This window comes from Schistocerca cancellata, chromosome 2 (genome assembly GCF_023864275.1).
Source record: "Schistocerca cancellata isolate TAMUIC-IGC-003103 chromosome 2, iqSchCanc2.1, whole genome shotgun sequence".
Taxonomy (NCBI): Eukaryota; Metazoa; Arthropoda; class Insecta; order Orthoptera; family Acrididae; genus Schistocerca; species Schistocerca cancellata.
In genome coordinates this window covers 678,497,632-678,522,223 of record NC_064627.1, presented here as the reverse complement: position 1 = coordinate 678,522,223, position 24,592 = coordinate 678,497,632, and the positions used below count along the sequence as shown (strand labels likewise).

The 24,592-nt window shown below is 37.8% G+C and overlaps 1 protein-coding gene across 1 annotated transcript in view; it reads left to right on the top strand.

Annotated features, from left to right (window-relative positions):
- The window catches only part of LOC126162419 (arrestin domain-containing protein 3-like), a 171,482-nt gene that overhangs the window by 60,904 nt on the left and 85,986 nt on the right, over window positions 1-24,592 (top strand). Inside the window, exons 4-6 of the mRNA XM_049918918.1 lie at window positions 16,428-16,610; window positions 23,173-23,361; window positions 23,647-23,962. Coding sequence (XP_049774875.1) covers window positions 16,428-16,610; window positions 23,173-23,361; window positions 23,647-23,962 — 688 coding nt within the window. The remainder of the gene's footprint in view (window positions 1-16,427; window positions 16,611-23,172; window positions 23,362-23,646; window positions 23,963-24,592) is intronic.

Below are 24,592 nucleotides of genomic sequence, written 5' to 3'. Positions count from 1 at the left end.
AGGAAAAGGGAGAGAAGGAAATGTAGTAGGTGAATATGGATTGGGGCTAAGAAATGAAAGAGGAAGCCGCCTGGTAGAATTTTGCACAGAGCACAACTTAATCATAGCTAACACTTGGTTTAAGAATCATGATAGAAGGTTATATACATGGAAGAACCCTGGAGATACTAAAAGGTATCAGATAGATTATATAATGGTAAGACAGAGATTTAGGAACCAGGTTTTAAATTATAAGACACTTCCAGGGGCTGATGTGGACTCTGATCACAATCTATTGGTTATGACCTGTAGATTAAAACTGAAGAAACTGCAAAAAGGTGGGAAATTAAGGAGATGGGACCTGGATAAACTGAAAGAACCAGAGATTGTACAGAGTTTCAGGGAGAGCATAAGGGAACAATTGACGGGAATGGGGGAAAGAAATGCAGTAGAAGAAGAATGGGTAGATTTGAGGGATGAAGTAGTGAAGGCAGCAGAGGATCAAGTAGGTAAAAAGACGAGGGATAATAGAAATCCTTGGGTAACAGAAGAAATATTGAATTTAATTGATGAAAGGAGAAAATATAAAAATGCAGTAAATGAAGCAGGCAAAAAGGAATACAAACGTCTCAAAAATGAGATCAACAGGAAGTGCAAAATGGCTAAGCAGGGATGGCTAGAGGACAAATGTAAGGATGTAGAGGCTTATCTCACTAGGGGTAAGATAGATACTGTCTACAGGAAAATTAGAGAGACCTTTGGAGATAAGAGAACCACTTGTATGAACATCAAGAGCCCAGATGGAAACCCAGTTCTAAGCAAACAAGGGAAAGCAGAAAGGTGGAAGGAGTATATAGAGGGTCTATACAAGGGCGATGGACTTGAAGACAATATTATGGAAATGGAAGAGGATATAGATGAAGATGAAATGGGAGATACGATACTGCGTGAAGAGTTTGACAGAGCACTGAAAGACCTGAGTCGAAACAAGGCCCCCGGAGTAGACAACATTCCATTAGAACTACTGACGGCCTTGGGAGAGCCAGTCCTGACAAAACTCTGCCACCTGGTGAGCAAGATGTATGAAACAGGCGAAATACCCTCAGACTTCAAGAAGAATATAATAATTCCAATCCCAAAGAAAGCAGGTGTTGACAGATGTGAAAATTACCGAACTATCAGTTTAATAAGTCACAGCTGCAAAATACTAACACGAATTCTTTACAGACGAATGGAAAAACTAGTAGAAGCCGACCTCGAGGAAGATCAGTTTGGATTCCGTAGAAATACTGGAACACGAGAGGCAATACTGACCTTACGACTTATCTTAGAAGAAAGATTAAGGAAAGGCAAACCTACGTTTCTAGCATTTGTAGACTTAGAGAAAGCTTTTGACAATGTTGACTGGAATACTCTCTTTCAAATTCTAAAGGTGGCAGGGGTAAAATACAGGGAGCGAAAGGCTATTTACAATTTGTACAGGAACCAGATGGCAGTTATAACAGTCGAGGGACATGAAAGGGAAGCAGTGGTTGGGGATGAAGTAAGACAGGGTTGTAGCCTCTCCCCAATGTTATTCAATCTGTATATTGAGCAAGCAGTAAAGTAAACAAAAGAAAAATTTGGTGTAGGTATTAAAATCCATGGAGAAGAAATAAAAACTTTGAGGTTCGCCGATGACATTGTAATTCTGTCAGAGACAGCAAAGGACTTGGAAAAGCAGTTGAACGGAATGGATGGTGTCTTGAAGGGAGGATATAAGATGAACATCAACAAAAGCAAAATGAGGATAATGGAATGTAGTCAAATTAAGTGGGGTGAAGCTGAGGGTATTAGATTAGGAAATGAGACACTTAAAGTAGTAAAGGAGTTCTGCTATTTGGGGAGCAAAATAACTGATGATAGTCGAAGCAGAGAGGATATAAAATGTAGACTTGCAATGGCAAGGAAAGCGTTTCTGAAGAAGAGAAATTTGTTAACATCGAGTATAGATTTAAGTGTCAGGAAGTCATTTCTGAAAGTATTTGTATGGAGTGTAGCCATGTATGGAAGTGAAACATGGACGGTAAATAGTTTGGACAAGAAGAGAATAGAAGCTTTCGAAATGTGGTGCTACAGAAGAATGCTGAAGATTAGATAGGTACATCACATAACTAATGAGGAAGTATTGAACGGGATTGAGGAGAAGAGAAGTTTGTGGCACAACTTGACCAGAAGAAGGGCTCGGTTGGTAGGACATGTTCTGAGGCATCAAGGGATCACCAATTTAGTATTGGAGGGCAGCGTGGAGGGTAAAAATCGTAGGGGGAGACCAAGAGATGAATACACTAAGCAGATTCAGAAGGATGTATGTTGCAGTAGGTACTGGGAGATGAAGAAGCTTGCACAGGATAGAGTAGCATGGAGAGCTGCATCAAACCAGTCTCAGGACTGAAGACCACAACAACAACAACAACAACATATATTACTATACGTTCAGTGTCCTCCTCAATGAGGCAAGAGTAATAGCTTGAAGAGGATCTTATTCTGCTAATAGTAGCGCTAGTAGAGAAACTATTGATGGAGTAGAATCTTATGTGCTACTGATGTTATGATCCATGTCCACTAACATTGTACGTTTCGTTCTTGCTTGTTGGGTGCATACACTACGAAAATCACTGTATGGTAAGGTATGTGAATAAGCAGCACGTGCTACACCATATTATCCACTTGTTCTGCACATCTGTTGTCCCTAACACTATAATGCCCACAAAGTGCTCTAGAAGTGGACATTTCACAGGCAGGTTGTGAGCACTTAGGGATAAAATATCCTTCCACATGATGTGAAACATTCGCCTCAATTTCTGTTTGCCGACCCATGTTGCAAATCTTTTCTCTGTACATTCCTGTGGTTTTTCATATCCAGAATACTATTGCAACATACTTTAATTGAATATCTACCAGTTTCTGTAACGGGTAAACTCTATCTTTCATAACAGGTCATGAAATGTAAACACTGATAATGAGAGACCAGATTATATGCATCTTAAAAACCTTAAAATAGACATGCAAATTTGCATGAAAAATGCTTAAAAATGTATGAAAATTATTGAAATATGCAAGATCAAATAATAATAATTAAAAAAAAACATGGTAATTGCTGCATGCATTATATCTTGTAGTCGAACTTGTGCATATCAATTACAAGGAAGAGCGCTGGCCACCTGAAAAATTGGAACATTTAGAATGCCGATATCATTTTCTGAATACTTTCTAGTAGAGGTTAGCAAGGGGGCCAATCTGTGGTTATTTTCTAAAAATGTTCAAAATGGGGATGCATATCGTCTTTCAAGAATTGTTTGTTCTTTGTTGTTGTTGTTGATAACAAGTGGATGCGATGTGAGTGAGTTGCAGTGAAACAAATCATATGTAAAGGAACAACTTAAAGATATATCACATGCAAAGGGAGCATGTTCAAAAATGCCATAATATTTCATTTAAAACAAAACATAAAATCATGATTTTTTTGGAACAGCATTAACTTTTAGTTAATACTATTGGCCCAAAGCATCATTTACAATTTATTTGATATTTTTCTACTATGTAAACATAAATGACCAAGTACGGTTCCAAATGTTTGGTAGTAAGATTGTGTCTTCAATCATTCAAAACATTTTTATGAGCAGAAAAGGACCGTTCTAAATCAACTGAGGTAACTGGGCAGTATTTGAATTTGGGTGCTTTGTTGGCACTTATTGTTTCTGGTAAAAGTTCACCCATACCATTAATAAAACTATCAATGTGGCGCAAGGGTTCAAAGCCTGGGTTATTGTTTAAAATGCTTTCCAACTTTTCTTGAGAATACCTCTGGCAATAAGGAGTTCACTAGAATAATTTTGTTCATTAACTGAATAGATTCATTCAATGCCAAACCTTGAGTTTCAAGCTTTTTAATACTTGCAGGTATATGGGAAAAATGATTGCTAGTCACAGCAATATCTTTTTTAATATCGGAATCATTAAAAGATTCCTTGCACTGGCAAAGTGCCAACGCCCCTGCAGTATTGAAGTTATCTACTAATCCTCTATTGGCCTCCAAATGTCCATTGTAAAACAACACAGCTTCAACTCACATACCCCAACGAGTTACCACTGGCTTGGGAGGTAAAGGCACATTTGGTAGTTTTTCTTTGTAGGTCTTGATGCGAGCAGGAGACTTTAGAAATACTTTCTTCATGGATGAAATTGGTTTATTTGCATTCACAAATGTGGAATGTACTTCTTCAGCAAGGTGATGTGCTTCATGAGCAAAGCACATCACATGAATCACATTGAGATAAAATAGTTGGAGGGCTTTTCCTGCTTTGATCATAAAGGGGGCAGGATCTGAAATAAACACAAACACCCTTTCATCTGCAGAAGATTCTGGAAATATTTTTCTAATCCCATCATTCACAAATCTGGCGATTGTAGAATGATTTACTTTTTCAAGTTCTTTGCAGGTCGCTAAATAGGCTTCTTTTAAAGCACTAACAGTTAAATTTGCAATATAACAGTCATAAGTTCTATAGTTTTGTCATCTGAAATCCAGATGATGATGTCCTTGAGTTCATTGCATTTTCTTCCAGGACATTTACATAAATTCTCGCTATGTAATTTTTACGCAATGTTGATTCATCTGGTACATTTTGATTTAAGCAATATTTGCACAGGAAGCCTTTGAAGATAGGGTTTGTAAGTTTGTGAAGAGGAATATTGCTTGCAATGAATGCTTCACATAGATCCATGATAAACCAACTTTTTGGTTACCTTTGGACAAATCCCTGCAACTGCAACTAGCTGTTGTCAGAAGTTGTTGTCCTTTCTTCTGCATTCCTGTGATATGAAGACTTGTCTTGACATATTGGTCTATCTGAAACTTTTTTTTTTTTTTTTTTTTTTTTTTTTTTTTTGCACAGAACGTTTTTCTTTCAAACTCGACAATATAAAACAATTCTGTTATATGTAAATGTTCCAGGATGGTCAGCTATCCATGAAACGACATTTCTTTTTTTGGGCGGCATGGTACACAACACGTTACACACTAACTACAGGTTATAAACGTGTTCAACTGTGTACAAGTAAATAGGAAGCTGAATTCAAACAATGGATGTGTGACTAAAAGCTTGCGTAGTTTAATTTAATTGTTGCTGACGAGTACAGTGAGACAGTGGAAGGGATTAACCAGGGACGCGGACACGGGGGCATTGTCTCTGTCTGCCTGTTTCTGTTTCTCTTCTGTAATGATTTTGCTAGGCAGTGGCCTCTTGATTAGCAATTGCATGCAGTTCTAGTTCGCAGTCAATTTGAGAGACATCAAAACTAGATTTAGCTAGAGATTGCCCATCTAAATTTTTAAAATATTGTAAACATAGAGCAAAAATATGCATTGTCACTAGATTTTTTATTAAAGTATGCAATAGCCAGTGAAAAGGAGCCAAATGTGCAAATGCATATGCAGGATGCAAATGCTTGTAGTCGCATCTCTGATGATAATCTTGAAAATGGACATAGCATGGAAGATAGTATTTAGTTACTTAAGGTATCACCACCAATGATGGTGTGATATGCATTTGTTTGCTATAAAACACGCAGCCTACAAGACATGCCTCTCATTGTTTGCTCGTTCAATACCTTGAATCCCTAGTTTATTACTTTCCGACTATTAGATTCTTATCTCAAAGTACTCAATTTAGAATTCTCCATTGTCTGTATAATTTTGACCTTTAAGCTTAGAGCCACCCTTTATCCTCTTCATTAGTGAGCTTAGATCTTGTGTTGAGAAGTTTATATTGGTGTTCAATGAGTTGTTCTGGGCCAAAATAATGCTAAAATACTAAATTTAACAAATTGTTGTGATCCTGTGAATTATTACACATGTAGCATATATGCTCCATTAAATACACTGTAACAATAAGACAAAAAAGGAACTATCTGAATGGGATGGGAATCTATAATGTGATGGACATGTATACTGAAACAAATTATTACAATTTCAGAGAGATCGGATGATTTATTAAAGAGAAAGATTTTCACAAATTGGGCAAGTCAATAATGCACTGGTCCACCTCTGGCCCTTATGCTAGCAATTATTTGACTTGGCATTCATTGAGAGAATTTTTGGGTGCCCTCCTGAGGGTTATCATGGCAAAATTCTGTCCAGTTGGCACATTAGATATTTATTTACTTATTTTTCATAATTACAGCCTATTATCTGAAAATCTAAAATAAGCCTTACAAATCAAATTTCCTTTGATAACAATAAATTATGCGTTAATTACTTGTTTTCAATACTTATTTTTTTTAAAAAACTACTACTCCTATGACTAGTACAAAACAACAATAAAACCCTTAACCAGTTACCTAACTGTTAATGCTGCTATAAGCATTACAAATTCTGTTGTCTGTTTGTTAATTTATTTTGGTGCATTTGGTCTTAAAGTCTACACTTCAATGATAACTTGCACCAGTGCAATGTAGATTCTTTGGACACAATTTCATTTGGAGTCACCAAACTCAATTATCTTCCTTCCATCCACAGAATATGTTTGCTAGCCTGGATGGAAGCATGCTATCTTATGGTTAAATGCCTGTTGATGTGCTACTCGACCTTCCTGGATACTGCAGCTCCAGTACCACCCAAATGTGCCACATTGACTTGCTCCTCAGAGCTGCTTTGGCATCCAATAACCTTAATATCTGAAGTCCACTACCACCCACATCTTCATAGATCACACAGTCCCATAAATGTGTGTTCTGGTGTGCCCACACTGCCACAGATGCATCAGTTGTTCATCTGTCTTCTGATTTTGTATAGATATGTAACATTCAGGCCATGCCCAGTCAGGTAATGTATTAATCCACTTGACAGGTTAAGAAATATCATCTTCAATCTCTCCCTGATGTTTGAAAGAAATCTTTATGTTCTCCTGGTCATGGCTGTGTGTCCCATTCGTCTTTCCACAGTTGTAATATGTATTCTTTTATGGCCTTTTTGAATTGGCCTCAGTTCCAAGCATCCTTTGTTCTTTCATTTGATTGCCTTTCTTTAACCAGTACCCCCCCCCCCCCCATTTCCTAAATTTCAATTACAATGGGCATATTTCTGAAATTACTAACAAAGCATCATTTGGGATAATGCAGTAGGTGCCCATTAATCTTAGTAGTACTCCTCATGAAGTCTTCTCACTAATGAGGCTGGCTTCACTAGCTGCAATCTATGAGCCCAAATGCTCACACCACATCCTACAGTTGATTGGAAGTATACTCTGATTGTTTTCAAGAGAAACTGAAATTACTTGTTTGCAATGGTTATAATTTTATTCATCACATTTGTACCTTTTCTGCCTGGTTCCTGTGTATGATGCATGATTCCATCCAGAAATACCCCTACATATCTCATTACTGCACGTCTCCTAATCATTAAATCATTTAATTTTATTTTAGGGTTTCTTACTAGGTTCTCCTTCAGCTAGAGGTATGTTGTTTTGTGAGGTGCTAGTGACAATTAAGCACCAGCCCTCAAGTTCATGGAGTCCTGCTCTACATTTGTCTTCTATGATTTTTCTGGAGTCACAACTTACAACAAACAGCATGTCATCTGCAGATGCTACCAGTCCACTTATGTTACGGCTGTCATGTACTAGTGTAGTAGGTTCCAGTGCTACATCTCAAAACTCAGGACTGCACATTGATCTCTGTGGACAACCTTTTGCTGCTGTCTTCATTTTTTTCTTATGTGGGAATGTTGAAGAAGCATGTTGCCAGTGGCAGTAATCTCTCAGGAAATTGTACAGCACTTCTGGACACTCCAAATCCCTAAGGTGACCAAAGAAAGATGACCAACATAGGTCACCAGCAATATCAATCATCACCGCTAGAGCATACATAAGATGAATATCTGTCACTAGCAAAATGGTCTTATTAATTGCATCTTCATCTGACTTGCCTCTTCTAAACCTGTATTGGTGAGGGCTCACCCTAAGTATCAGTCTATTATCTTGTAATATTTTGGATAGTAGTTTTTCTAATATGTTGCTGATAATATTCAAAAGACAAATTGGTCTCTAGAATCTGGGTATTGTTGGATATTGCCCTTTGCTAATTACTACTGCTTCCGTGTTCTTCCATAGTGCAGGGACCTTTCCTCACAAGAGGCACTCATTGTGCAATTTGCTCAAGTAACTATTTAGTTGCTCACTTAGGGGTTTTATTACTTCAGTATGAATTTTTTCTTTTTTGGTTGTAAAATTATTTGCTTGATTTCTTCTCATGCGGATGGGTGCATGATGCTTTACTTTGGTGATGGTACATGCTCTTTTCTATGGTACTTACTGCTCACTTTTTGCCAGAAATTCCTTGCTCTTTCGGTGTCCCTTCTCCTCCCCCCTTAGTGGTGATTTATGTTTCTTGCATAGGCAGCATTTAATGGTGTCATTAGAATCCTCATTGATTTCTAGTGTTATGCGATGCCTACCTGTAATTGTTCCTAAAATCTGTCATGTTTGGGGGGCTTGATACATGTGACATTTGTCTCTGTCCCCTGTGCACTTTTTACTCCTATATTTACATGGCACACACAGGGTGACTTGTTTGATTTTATTGCAGTGTTTTCTGATATGGCCTTCTTTGCCATAATGTCCACAAATTATTAATTGTTTATCACAATGTTTTGCCAAATGACCGAGGTCTTCACCTTGATGTACCTTCTCACTACATGATAGTCTTTCACTGAAACAAAACAAAACCCGAGATATACTTTTTGTCACTTCATGAGAGCTGTTCTTACTTCAGGGCTCACTTCAATAACTTGATGGACCACTTTTCTTCCCATTGGTCCTGTCCTGAATCACAGTATCAAGACATGCATTGGATTGTCAGAGTCGTGAGCTGGTCGGAGGGCCCTGCCCATAAAGTTTCAGATGTTCTCAACTGGGGAAACATCTGGCAAACTTGCTGGTCAAAGTAAGATTTGGCAAGCATGAAGACAAGCAGTAAAAACTTTTGCTGTGTGCAGATGAGCTTTATCTTGCTGAAATGTAGGCCTAGGATGGCTTGCAGTGAAGGGCAACAAAATGGAGTGTAGAATATCATCATTGTACTGCTGTGCTGTAAAGCAGCTGCAGATGATAACTGAAGGGTTCCCGCTATGAAATGAAATGGCACCCCAGACCATTACTCAAGGTTGTTTGCCCATATGGTGGGCAATTGACAGTTTGGTATCACATCACTGTCCAGCACTTCTCCAGACATGTCTTCACTGGTCATTGGGACTCGGTTTGAAATGGGACTCATTGCTGAAGTCAATAAGATTCCAGGCTGAATATTTGTCTGAAGATGCCTCATACTTTGTTGGGATAGCAGCCTGATTGTCACCTGCCATATGGCCTGACAACCAAGAGTGATGTTTTGGTTTGCCATTTCTTTTCACAGCAGGACCTCTTTGGTTGTCATCCACAGCACCCTTACTGTGTCAGTGATTTACTACACCCTGCTTTTTTGCCCTTTGTGACAAACTGCCTTGCCTTCCAAATTCAGGGATTGCTAGCGCAGTGCCTCAAAGTGCAGAGTAATACCACTCAGTGGAGAATTTGGGAAAACTGGTTGATGTACATTGTTTTCAAATAAAATAAAGTAAAATGCATCAGAGCAAAAGATTAAATTCTGATATTGCATGTTTCTCCTTTAACTGAACATGTTTAGTCATCTGGTAGTCCATGAAAGTGTGAATATTTTAATCGTGCAGGAAATTCATGATTTAAGTTATTACAGTTTATTACAAGCACATAAGTTATTATAATATTACAAGATCATAAACAGATTTCAGATGAAAGGGCAGGGGGTGGGGGTGGGGGGGGGGGGGGGGGTGGAGAAGATGCAACATGCAGTCAGCTTGGATGAATTAAAGCAGCCATCTGAAAAATCTTTTAGAAACAAACAAACTATAGTATGTGCTGTCATCACAAACCCTTCCCACTCTCCAAAACACTTCCCCATCATTCCTTATTGGAACCATTTTTCATAGCTGACAAGGAATTCCATGAATTTGAGGTTGCAAGTTCAGTCTTTAGTAAGGCTTATTTTAAAGTGTTGTGTTAACAATTACAATATGAGAAATGTTAGCAACTCACAATGTGCATCAGGAGGGTGACAGAAAATGAGTGTCTGGGAGGTGTAGAGATCAACCTTCAAGAAATGAACCTCTTTGACATTCAAGAAACATTTGTAACAAACCATTAACTTGCACCCTGAACACCAAATGAATGCCACAGTGATGACAGTGGTTCACATAATTACGATTGAAGGTGAACACCTTTGGAGTTAGAAACTGCCTAGGACGTTCAGCTAGGTATCCACTCTTAAAGAATGCAAATAGAATCATATTGGTGAAATGGGGTGATTAGAACTGATGGAATGTGATGGCATGGAACTGAATGTGAAACAATGTCATGGAGCTTATAGTGAAACTGGATTTCCTTTAAGGCATAGCTGCAGATAGTGTGATGTTTTATAGGCATGAAAAAAATGAAAATCCAGAGGCTGAATTTGTCCAATGGTTCCAGATAGTATGAATTGCAATGTCACTATTTTCAGAAGGAATAGTTTTCTCTAAAGGAGTTGATTTTTATATGCAGACCAGGAATCAAGCAAATGAAAGTTATTTTGACCAGCTATTGACCAAAAGCAGTGCTCATACCATAGCTGTAGTTCTCTTATGCCCATTTTCTCACTCCTGCTTGCTGTGATGTAAATATTTCCTACTGTCCTTGCGAGATCATGCACACAAGAAGGTATCATTTTGGATAAATCACTTCCAACTTTTTGCAGCTCAATAAATAACTATCCAACCAATTTACCATCCAGATTAACAGTCAGCATAATTATATACAGATGCGTTAAGGCATTGATGTTATTTGACCAGGATACAGCTCTCTTGGTACCTCCAAGGGTTCCTTTCATATGCATTTGCTCTTCAAATCCTGATTGGTCATAGTCGAAAACAAATTCTGCCCTGAATGAGGGCATAATTTTGTTTATCTCATCTACAAAATTTTGAGTCAATTCCGCAGTTTGCTGTGCATTGTCCTTTCTTAACTATCCATAATTTATCTTACATACTACACAGTCATGTTTGCTGAGGACATATTCCAAATCTGTTCATGATAGTTTTTTTAATATGCTGTGCATGATCTTCCATGTATGTAATTACACTACTGGCCATTAAAACTGCTACACCAAGAAGAAATGCAGATGATAAATGGGTATTCATTGGACAAATATATCATACTAGAACTGACATGTGATTACGTTTTCATGCAATTTGGATGCATAGATCCTGAGAAATCAGTGTACAGGTACAGTTACAGCTGCCCATGCAGATTCAACACGATACCACAGTTCATCACAAGTAGTGACTGGCGTATTGTGATGAGCCAGTTGCTCAGCTACCATTGAACAGACGTTTTCAATTGGTGAGAGATCTGGAGAATGTGCTGGCCAGAGCAGCAGTCGAACATTTTCTGTATCCAGAAAGGCCCATACAGGAACTGCAACATGCGGTCATGCATTATCCTGCTGAAATGTAGGGTTTCTCAGGGATCGAATGAAGGGTAGAGCCACGGGTTGTAACACATCTGAAATGTAACGTCCACTGTTCAAAGTGCCGTCAGTGTGAGCAAGAGGTGTCCGAGACTTGTAACCAATGGCACCCCATACCATCACGCCGGGTTATACGTCAGTATGGTGATGGCGAATACGTGCTTCCCATGTGCATGCAGCGTGATGTCGCCAAACATGGATGCGACCATCATGATGCTGTAAACAGAACCTGGATTCATCCGAAAAAATGATGTTTTGCCATTCGTGCACCCAGGTTTGTCATTGAGTACACTATCACAGGTGCTCCTGTCTGTGATGCAGTGTCAAGGGTAACTGCAGCCATGGTCTCCAAGATGATAGTCCACGCTGCTGCAAACATTGTTGAACTGTTCATGCAGATGGTTGTTGTCTTGCAAACGTCCCCATCTGTTGACTCAGGGATCGAGACGTGGCTGCACGATCCGTTACAGCCATGCAGGTAAGATGCCTGTCATCTTGACTGCTAGTGATACGAGACCATTGGGATCCAGCACGGTGTCCGGTATTACCTTTCTGAATCCACCGATTCCATATTCTGATAACAGTTATTGGATCTCAACCAATGCGAGCAGCAATGTCGTGATACAATAAACCGCAATCGCGATAGGCTACAATCCGACCTTTATCAAAGTCGGAAATGTGATGGTACACATTTCTCCTCCTTACACAAGGCATCACAACAATGTTTCACCAGGCAATGCCGATCAACTGCTGTTTGTGTATGAGAATTCGATTGGAAACTTTCCTCATGTCAGCATGTTGTAGGTGTTGCCACCGGTGCCAATCTTGTGTGAATGCTCTGAAAAGCTAATCATTTGCATATCACAGCATCTTCTTCCTGTCGGTTAAATTTCGCGTATGTAGTACGTCATCTTCATGGTGTAGGAATTTTAATGGCCAGTAGTGTATGTTAAGTACCTGCTCCTTGGACAACAATTGTCCTTTATTACGTTTCACTGGAGATGGGATTTGTGTCTCCCTGTCTGACAAGAATAATGAAGTACATGGTTCAAAGCTGTTTCAGTATCACTTTCACTTGTTAAGTACTTATTGTCATCATAGTACTTCCCATGTACACTGTCCCCATAGTCAAGTGTATACAACACCACACATTCCACTGACTAACCTTGCAGAAATGCTAAAATTTCATCTGCCACTTCTTTCTCACTGTGCAAAATTCCTTTCTGATGAAGTGTCAACTTCAGCAACCATTGTTGTATATATGATGCAATTTTTGCTTTTTTTTTATCATTGCCACTTATCTGCTTTGCATCAAAACCACTAGCACTGTCTCAATGTTGAGAGTTACTCATCAACTAACCATTTCAGCCATACTCTGTAGCCTCATGCTGTGCTCACTGTTGGATACCTCCAGTCCTATCCCCTGTTGTCATTAGCAGCCAATATTTTGATTGCATAGTAGACAGTGTGTGGGGCATCAAATGCCATAAATGTCTTCAGCCTTGCGCTCCAGGTGTTCCTTGTGAATACTGCCCAGGTGACCAGATTGGTTATCAGTGTGATTCTTGGGTGAAACTGGCAAATGAAAGTGTATTTTTATGTATTGATTTTCATTTAATGTTATTTGTAAATGTGTTTACTAGTCCACTGCATTGTGAAACACTGATATACTGCAACTCCAAAGCTCTACCTATCTCCTAATAATGACTCCAGTTTTAAAATTAAACTATTATAGAAATGTAATTACTGTAGGCTATTATGGTGATATGTACATATTTGTAACTTATATAACACCAATGGATAATTCAAAATCAGTTTTCCTCATCTTTCTTATTACAAACTTATCTATAATTAGAAACTATCAGAGTAGCACACAGCTAGAAACAATAAATGGCAGCACTTACATTCAGTTCAGCTGCAAGTAAAAACTGAACAGATTAACAAAACAACTGAACTCCTGTAAGGCCAACAACACACAATGATTGGTCTTGGCTAACATAGGCATAGTCAAGAGCTGAAAGCCCCTGTCAGTATATAGATAGTTTAAATCTATTGATAGCCTTGTTGACAGCTGATTGTGTATATCCACTTTTCATCATGTGATTGAACATAAAAATACAGGGGTGATCAAAAAGTTTCTGTTCCAAGGCCATACAGCCCGCAATTGGTATGCCACTCAGGCAAAATCGCGGTGGCCATTGAGGCAATCATCCTCTGATACATGAGGCTGAAGATACCCTTTGGTAAAACACTGTGTCCTGCTGCATGAAGAAGTCTGTAACTGCCTGCTGCACATTCTCGTCTGACAGGAATAATTGATCCTTCGAGGCCTTTTTTAAGGGATCAAAGGTGTGATGTCCACATGGAGAGAAATCAGGACTACAGGATGGCTGCTTGTGTGTCTCACACTTAAGTTGGCATAACATCTGGACTATGAAATTTGCAATACGGTAACATGCATTTTCATGAAATAGCAGCACCCATTGTCGTACCATTCCACAATGGTAGTTTTTGACAGACATGCTATCGTGTACATATTCTTCTTTCTCTGATGAATGTCTACCAGTGTTTGTTCTTCCACAGCCAGGAAAAGAATAATAGCAATTGGTCATGTTTGGGTGCATTTGGTAATAACATTGCCAGAGTTCATCATTCCACATTTGCCCCATGCATGTTGGGAAGACATGAATGCCACAATGATCCCCTGCTCACTTGCCAGTACCTATACACTCACATTAAAGTCGTGCTATGTTGCATACATGCTGCAGGTATTCCCTCAGACAGAAACTTTGATCATCCCTTGTGTATTTCAATTTCGCTACGCAAGAAGTAGGTCATGTGTAATTTCATGTAGGTGATTGGGGGTGGTGGGGGCTGGACCTCCTGGAACCCCCATTTGGCTATGTGCTTGTTAAAATGCATTGCCAATGAGGTGTCAGCTTCTTAGTGTCCATGTTGCCAAGTGATGAGTTCCATAGTGTCCTTGTCCTTGACTGCAGCACTGTATTGGTTTAAGTTAAAACCAAGAAGCAGGTTGTGAATACTAGCTTTGTATGGAAACTGGAAAATATCCCACTACTGCAGAAGGGATTTGACAGAGAAAGTGTGGTGTGAAGTGGGAAAAAAATTTGTTTCATAAATAACACACACTGTACATCTATTGTTTAAAATAAAATTTACAGTATGTCCATAGGAGTATGCTCAAAAAAATGTAAATCATACCAGCCTTGCCACTCTGTAAACTTGCATCAAATAGAAATGAACAGTGAGAACCAAGGGATAATAACAGAAAAGCCACAAATCTCCAATACATGTAAACACAATTCTGTTCACATACAACTAACTTAAAAAGCACAAATTAACACCACCACATTTCAATATAAATCAATCTCAAGACATCTAGGTTTTCAAAATAAAAGTAATAATGTGTTATGGTGGAAGAAATCATCTGTACCAGATTACTGTAGAACAATTTAGTCATTCCATAAAAAGTTATGAATTTCACATCTATCTGTTACAGCTCCTTGAAAGTTACATACAGTCTGCAGTTTGTTTCTTCAGATATACAGATGAATTTAGAATTTTCTTAGTTTTTTCATTCATGTGTAATAATAATAGGGAATGACATCTTCCTTTGAGCTTGAATCTGAACTTGACACACAAAAGCATAACAAAAAGATGCTCAGGTGTGACAAACACTAGTCACTTTCCTCCATGCTCACACATGCCAACTGCAGTTTCTCATTTCAGGGTTGTACTGTTACAGCAACTGAATTGTCAGCTAGTTGGCAACCAGTTGCTGATTTAAATTACCTGCATGTTGTGTTCCTTTTCAGGGGGCTTATGTTGTAACATTTCCTGTGTATCATCTAGCACTACCTTTTTCACATACTAAATAGTATATGCACCAGCTTTTTTATTCAAAGATCTCTGTAGTTTCTACTACCTTGTTTCAAGAACCAGTTACAAATGTTGCTGAGAAACATAGAAAATGTTTAAATATTATGTATCACCTGTTCTCTAAAAATTGATCAACAGGAAACTTTAATGTGAATGGGATAATTTATAGTTCTCGCTTCCCTCGCCCGGGTTCCCGGGTTCAATTCCCAGCGGGGTCAGGGATTTTCCCTGCCTCGTGATGACTGGGTGTTGTGTGATGTCCTTAGGTTAGTTAGGTTTAAGTAGTTCTAAGTTCTAGGGGACTGATGACCATAGATGTTAAGTCCCATAGTGCTCAGAGCCATTTGAACCATTTTTGATAATTTATAGCTGACTTGTCAGTATCTACTGTTGATGCAGTATTGTGGTTTGTGATTTTAAGTGGTTTGTCTGCACATGTTCTTTTATTCTTTGAATGTAATTGTTATGTAAGACAATTAAGAATAATTTAGAGCTGTATGTGTGTTTTGCAGTGTTGGGTGGAGTGTTAATAACTAATAGTGAATATCATTACATTGTTATTTTATTCATTTACACATCTGTCATATTAAATATTTCTTAGTCACTCACAACCCAATTATTGAGAAACCTAAACTTAAATCACCACTATTTTTTAATCATTGAGAGAAGTTGTATGAAAAGACCATTCAACACTCTTCTCTTTTTCACTGCAACATCTTTTGGTGCTAACCAACAGTTACAGCAAAATTGATAATAGGCAATAGAGTTCTTGGTGGCAGTGCATTTATCGAAAAGTCAAAACAAGTTTGGAATCGGATTTTATATATCTGACAAGAGGCTCATGTACCATGTAGCACTAGCTTTTTCACATACTATATGCATCAGCTTTTATTATATCTAAGATCACTGTAGTTTCTGCTACCTTGTTTCAGGAACCAGTTACAACTGTTGCTGAGAAAACATTATGCTGTTGTTGCTGTAGGTCTGGTCCTCTGACTTTGGTTGGCAATGTTCCAGCTGTTGGATTTGTTTCTGGGCAAGAGATACCTGTGACTGTAGAAGTTGATAATGGAACAAATGAGACAATAAGTATTGTTACCTGTTCTCTTAAGAAGGTAACTACCAGTATATAATAGACTTCTTCCCAATTGAAAATAATTCTGATCACGAAAAATTTGTTGTGTGTGAAAACATACCTTACACAAAGTCCAAATTTCTTTAGTTTTAAATCTTTCTCAAGGTAAATAATAAAATATTTATGAATGATGAGAACTCTCATAATAATAAAACTTCAAATTACAATGACAATGTGCAGTTCTCTAAAACATACTTCCGAGTGTGCGACCACCTTGTCATATTGTTCATAAAATCAATGTTGTGTCCACTACTGTTGCAAGTGGACATCATCAACGTGATGACAATAACCTTGAAAGCCATTGTCCCTCCAGTGGTTTATTTACAGAAAATGCATGTGGCCGGCAGTTAACCCTTTAACTGCTCTGGATGTGTTAACGCGCATACCTTTGTACCTGTCCCTGTGTGCTCTGAATGTGTTTACACGCACCACCAGTCCTTCTACCTGGTACTCTGAATGTGTCTACACATAGACACATTCAGAGTACCAGGTAGAAGGACTGGTGGCACATGTAAACACATTCATAGCACACAGGGACAGGTACAAAGGCGCGTGCATTAACGTGTGTACGTGTGCCAGCAGTCCTTCTACCTGGTACTCTAAATGTGTATACGCATAGACACGTTCAGAGTACCAGGTAGGAGGACTGGCGGCGCATGTAAACACGTTCAGAGCACACAGGGACAGGTACAAAGGTGCGCACGTTAACACGTACAGAGCAGTTAAAGGGTTAAGTAAAATTAAGATGACAAAAGAGTATAACTAGTTTGTTGTTATTTGTTACGAGTACAAGAGTACATGAAAATAGAAAACTAAAAGAAGAGTAATTCAGATCATATTTGTTATTCATTTGAGTGATTTTAGTTTTTACGTACTGCTTCTTTCAGGTGCTTCAAAACTCTCTAAGTTCAAAGAATGTTCACTTTCTGTTCCATCTTTGACAGTTTCAAGATCTTATTTCACCTCTGTACCATTCATAGGAGGATTATCAATTCTAGAAACTCGAGACTTTTATGGAGTTTGATCTTTGTTGCTGTACATCCATCTTTATCTTTTCTGTCTTTTTATTGTCTCAGTTTTCATTTTATATGGCTTAAAGTGAGTGTCTGATACAAAGCCTCTTGCTATTTCTTTTTCACAGGTCTCTAGGAAAACAATGATTTAGTAACAATTGTTATCACAAAACTCTTCTGATAGAGAAATGCTTTACCTCTTCTTTTATGTGGGTACTTTCAGAGAGAAATACACACTTAATCAGTTGATCATAGGGGAAGTTAATGAATAACTGCTATGTTATCACCAAAAAATATTTTCCCATTTTAAAGGTCAGAAGATATTTTTGGGCATTATTTGGAAGTGAAATGTAGACAATGAGCAATTCAGACAAGAAGAAATTATAATGTTCAAATAATTTTTGAGAATGAAGCCAGTTGATGTCTTTTTGACAAATGCAATTGTGAAAGGCATCAAACAGCCAAATCTCCAATAGTTACTTGTACATTTTATACACAGGGAAAAATTAAAGTTTAACAAGAGAATAGAAACTTCTAACATGGAGCTACAGAAGAAGGCTGAAGATTAGATGAGTAGATTGAATAATAAATAGGGAAGTACTGGATTGAATTGGGAGAAAAAGAAATTTAAAGCACAACTTGACTAAAGAAAGGGATCGGTTGAAAGGATACATGCAAGGCATCAAGGAATTGTCAGTTTGGTAATAGAAGAAAGTGTGGTGTTACAAATTGTCAAGGGATGCCAAGGCTTGAACACAGTAAGCAGTTTCAAATGAACATAGGTTGTGGTAGCTATACAGAGAAGAGGAGGCTAGCAGAAGATAGACCAGTATGAAGAGCTGTATTGGACCAGTCTTCACAAAGAAGACTATAACAACAACAATGATAACAGCATTATTTCTTCTGCTTACAAATTTTTTGCTATTTTTATTTTTTGAATAACATAAAAGATGCACTACATCATCATTAGCTCTCTTGCCAGTGCTTAAATACCCTTCAGTTTGTACAGCAGGTAGATGACATGTACTAGTCTGTGTGGATATCCCAGATGAGCTTTTAGGCTATATGAAATCATAATAGTTTGACTGTTTTGCTGTCATGACTGGTAATATTCAGATTGCATATTATGTCTTCAATTATACTGTCATTTCTTGGAACTACATTTGCTTCAAACCAAGTTGTACAGCTCTCCATTGCTACTGCCATACTGTGTTTGATATTTTCAAGGTGCATTATTATGTCATCTGTGTGCAGTACTGCATCACATGGCTTAACTGTGGGTTAATTAATTATATAAGTAATGGAAAAGGAAGGTACAAAAACATATTCCTGAAGTGCACACATTATAGCTGGAAGACTTTTAACCTTTGGTTATTTATCTTCATTAACTGATTTCTATTGCATAAGTAAAACTGCATTAGGCATAGAGCATTCTCTTTTATTCCATTGTGGTGGAGCTTATTGATAAGAATGTTGTGGGAGACCATAACAAATGCTTTCCTTGGGTTCAACAAAGTTGGAGAGATTGTCTCGTTATTTTCACAACAATTGTACACTTTTGCTACCATGTGCTCAACTGCTTTGGCTGAACCTATATTGCGAGGAGCTAAGTATATAATTAAATAAAAAAATATTAGTTCCTTTATTTAAGCACACAGTGACCTGTTACTCTCTAAGACAAAAATATGCACCATGAAGGAATTACCTGAATGGCACAGAAATCAGTAGATGTGATGTACATATACAGACAGACAGATGGTTGCAGTTTCACAAAAATTTGATGATTTGTTCAAGAGAAATATTCATAAATTGAGCAAGTCAATAACATGTTGTTCCACCTCTGGCACATATGCAAGCAGTTGTTCAACTTGGCATTGATTGGTAACATTGTTGGATGTCCTCCTGGGGTGTATCATGCCAAATTATGTCCAATTGGTATGTTAGTCAAAATCCTGAGCTGGTTGGAGTGCCTTGCCCTTAATGCTCCAAGTGTTCTCAGCTGGGGAGAGATATCGTGACCTTGCTGGCTAAGGTAGGGTTTGGCAAGCATGAAAACAGGCAGTAGAATATCTGGCCATGTGGAGGCAAGTTTTATCTTGTTAAAATGTAAGGCCAGGATGGCTTGCCATGAAGGGCAACAAAATGGGGCATAGAATATCATCAACATGCCACTGTCCTGTTATGGTGCCATGGATGACAACCAAAGTGGACCTGCTATTAAATGAAATGGCACCCCAGATTCTTGGTTGTCAGGCCATTTGGTGGATGAGTCATGTTGGTATCCCACTGCTGTTCAAGCTATCTTCAGATATGTCTTCACTGACCATTGAGGGTGGACTGTCATTGATTGGAGTAGAATTGTCTCATTGATAACCCCTGATTTGAATTGAACCCGAATCAGCAGCAAAGATGTGTCTGCTGGTGCCCCAGACAACTGTGGGGCACCAACCTGACTATCACTTGCCATATCAACTGACAGTGAGGAGAGATTGTCTGGAGTACCATTTCATTTCATAGCAGGACCCCTTTGGTTGTCACTCATGGCAACTTTACAACACAGGGGTACATCAATGATATTCTATGCCTTGTTTTGTTGTCCTTCATGGCAAGCCACCCTGGGCTTACATTTCATCAAGATAATGCCCACCCATACACTACTGCTTGTATTCATGCTTGCCAAGCCCTACCTTGGCCAGTGAGGTCACCAAATCTCTCTAACTGAGAACTACATTGTCGGCAGAGCCCTCCATTCAGCTCAGGGTTTTGTTGATATGACATGCCAAGTGGACAGAATTTGGAATGATATCCCTCAGGAGAACATCCAAAAATTCTATCAGTCACTGCCAAGTTGAATAAATAAGGGTCACCAACACATTGTTGACTTGTTTAATTTGTGAAGCTCTTTCTCTCAAACAAATCATCCAATTTTTGTTCATCTGTACATGAACATCACATCTATGGATTTCTGCCCCCTTTGGATACTTCCTTTGTGGTGCACTGTTTTTTGAGAGGGTATTTTTTTATATTAAAGGTATAAGTGAAGTATGTCAATAGTTATCTGGAGATGTTGTATCTTACTTCTTATGAACTGGTTTGACTACAGCTATTTTCAAACATTCTGGATAATTACCTTCATTTAAGATCTTATGATTATTTTAGTCAATACATTGCAATTTGTTTTCTGGCATGTTTAATAATATAATCTGAGAGGCCATAGTAACCATTTGTTCTGGAATTACAGAACTTAGCTATTGATTCATTGATCACCTTCTACATTACTTGAGCGCAGTAAAAGCTGAAACTTCCTGGCAGATTAAAACTGTGTGCTGGACCGAGACTCGAACTCGGGACCTTTGCCTTTCGCAGGCAAGTGCTCTACCAGCTGAGCTACTCAAGCATGACTCACGCCCCATCCTCACAACTTTACTTCTGCCAGCATCTCATCTCCTACCTTCCAAACTTTACAGAAGCTCTCCTGCGAACCTTGCAGAACTAGCACTCCTGAAAGAAAGGATATTGCGGAGACGTGGCTTAGCCACAGCCTGGGGGATGTCTCCAGAATGAGATTTTCACTCTGCAGCGGAGTGTGTGCTGATATGAAACTTCCTGGCAGATTAAAACTGTGTGCCGGACCGAGACTCGAACTCGGGACCTTTGCCTTCCGTAGAGCACTTGCCCGCGAAAGGCAAAGGTCCCGAGTTCGAGTCTCGGTCTGGCACACAGTTTTAATCTGCCAGGAAGTTTCATATCAGCGCACACTCCGCTGCAGAGTGAAAATCTCTTACAGTAAAAGCTGTCTGTTAGCTTATCATTTATTTCTGGCAGCACTTTCTCTGCCTTACACATGTTCTCTTCAACTTTGTCTTCTGTGTGTGGACTGACAAAATATACATTTAGAGCATCATATGGAATTGATGTCTGGCATACTTTATCTCAGAAACTATTTCTGTTTTAATAATTTAGCATGAAGTGTTGCATTTATTCTCTGAGTTCATTATATAGGTATCATTTCTTTGCAGACCTGTGAAGCTTTTCAGTTTCACGTACATTTCCTTGTCAACATTATTATGCTTTAATATATCATGATACAGCAACATCATGATTCTTAGGCTGCTTAGATGTGGAGTTTATCAGTTTCTTATACTCTGTGGTTTAGCTCAACCTATTTTTTGTGGATGATTTCTTGTAGCATATATGACAAAACACTTCAAAAGTTTCAGTTGACAGGTCTAAAAAATTATTGGTCATTTCATTGGCATCAGCATTTGTTATTATTTTATCCCATTTTACTGAATTTAGTTTGCCTATTAACTTGGTGATTTTGTGTGTTTAATTGGTCTTATTATTCTTTTATGCTCAGAACAGGTTTTGGTTATTTTACTGTTTATAATTTGTGTGAACCGTGATCAGAAATGTTATGTAAATGTGTCAAATTCTGTTTTGTTTAGGTGAAAATTATATATAATGTTATCTAGTCATCCTGTCTGCTTTGTGGGTTTGTCATTTATGCTTAGCTGTTAAAGGATTTTACTGTATTTACCAAATGGTTTAACATTTCTCTTCTTAAAACTAATGTTTATGTCAATATCACATAATATTAATATTTTACAAAAATAATCAATTAATGAATAAATAATGTAGATGAGACCAACCTTGTGATTCAGTTTGTGTCTTCTTCACACAAACACAGCAAAATGATACTACTGATATCGATTTAGTCCTATTTTAGCTAGAGCCACCAACTGTGGCTGTATACACAACTTCAGCTTATATGCCCAACAAAAATTACAAAAAATGGACAGTACTGTTGATTTTACAAGTAAATGAATTTACAGTGATAAATTTTAGATTTACATTGTCTTGCATATGTCACTTTATTGCAGACACATCAACTAAGTAGTACATAGGTTTCATTACTGGTTCCATTCAGTTTAAGCTTTTACATCAAAAATCAATTTTTTATTACTTTTTAACAATAAATAGTGCAAAATGTCTTCTGTTTGTTCCTAACAATTAAACAGCTTGCTGATTCAAGGTTCATCTAAACTGTATAGTTAGTTTTCAGTAGAACAGTTTTGAGAGCAATGAAAATGTTTATTTGGGTGTTTGTTTACAAAGGAGCTTTCGAAATTTGGTATGCCAACGAAACATTACACTGAGCTCTACAGCTGTTGATGATTCAGTAATGAATTATGTAATTTACTAGAGGTACTAATATAATCTGTTTTTCCAGACTTCATAAAATATCATATCGTAACAGTTCTTAGTAACTGATATGGTACAGTTGAAAATGTCCAACTTGGCCCACAATGTTACACACTATAGTCTGGCGTGAGAAAATGTATTATTTATTATTGTTGCAATGTAATTGCCCTCAAGTCTCTGTACTGTAACCTGTTAGTAGTTATACCCATATTATGAATAACAGGGCTATACTGAATCACTCACTATAGTGCTAGTATCATGAACTAGTTCAGTACTCTCTGTAACTTTTCATAAATGATATTGGAAGTATTAATTTTTTTTCAGAATGTATGCTTCACTGCTCATTCACCCAGCACACGGACAAATAAAACATCAGACAAAGTAGAAACTATCACATTTGAGCCTGTGGGTAAAAATGAATCTAAAACATGGACCAAACAGTTGAAAATTCCAAGTTTGCCTCCATCCACTTTGAAGAACTGTGGCATCATTGATCTTGAGTACTGCTTGGATGTAAGTATTCTGCACTTGATATTTTAAATAAGAAGTTGCTTTAGGTATTACAACATTGTCATTATGTTCTTCCAGGAATTGTACATAGAGCTGACAGTGTATACTAAAATAAATGTGTTCCTTCAGTACTAAAGACTGTGATACCAATTTATTTAATTATTCCTTTAGTTCTGATCCACAAAGCATGACTTATTGAAATGTTATTTTCTTTTAATAGTGTTCAAAAATTTTTATAAGCAGAGTAGAATTTAAACATAACATCACTGTCATATTTTCTCTTGACAGATCAAAGCTGAAATTAGTGGGCCACACACAAACTTACATGTAAACATCCCAATAACATTAGGAACCATTCCCCTCTTTACATATATCCCACCTGGGTTGCTGCAAAATACTCCTGAAAAGTTACCCCTACCACCTCCAGCCTCAGCACCATATCCACCACCACCATCACAGTTCCCTACAGCACCATATCCTGCAAATACTGCAGCTGATATCACATCTGGCACAAGTCAGCTGGGATTCTCAAATGTACTGTTACCACTGCCAAGTCAGTCAAATCTGACTCCATCTGCACCACCACTTCCATACCCAGATATTCGTAAGTATTGTTGTATCCTTTTTCTCTGGATTTTAGTTTGTACCTAGATCTATATGATTTAATAATAATAATAATAATAATAATAATAATAATAATAATAATAATAATAATAATAATAATAATAATAGGAACATAGATAAGACAAACAATTTCACTATGTATCATTCTCACAGGGTCCATGATGATAAGATTAGATAAATTACTATGCACACAAAGGTGTTTAAGCAATTATTCTTTCCAAGCTCCATATGAGAGTGGAACAGGAAGAAGCCCTAATAGTTGGTGCCAAGGGTAATATCCTCCACCATTCACTTCAGTGGTTTGCAGAGTATGGATGTAAATATAGGTTCTTCATTCATGCTATAATTTGTGGTATTTGATTGGTGAGTGTGATTTTCTTAACATGTCATTTCCAAATTAATCCCTTCAAATAAAGTATGAGAATCAGCAACAGATACAGAAAAGTATGCTGCTAGTTCTGTTATGTTCATTAGATGAGTGATATGGATGGTTATTTAGCTTGGAAACAAGATTCAGTAAATTTAGGGAGTTATTTTGGTGTTTCCTTGTCTTGATTTAATTTAGTGTCAGTAATATTTTATTTATTCAGTTCTAACACCTATTAGGGCA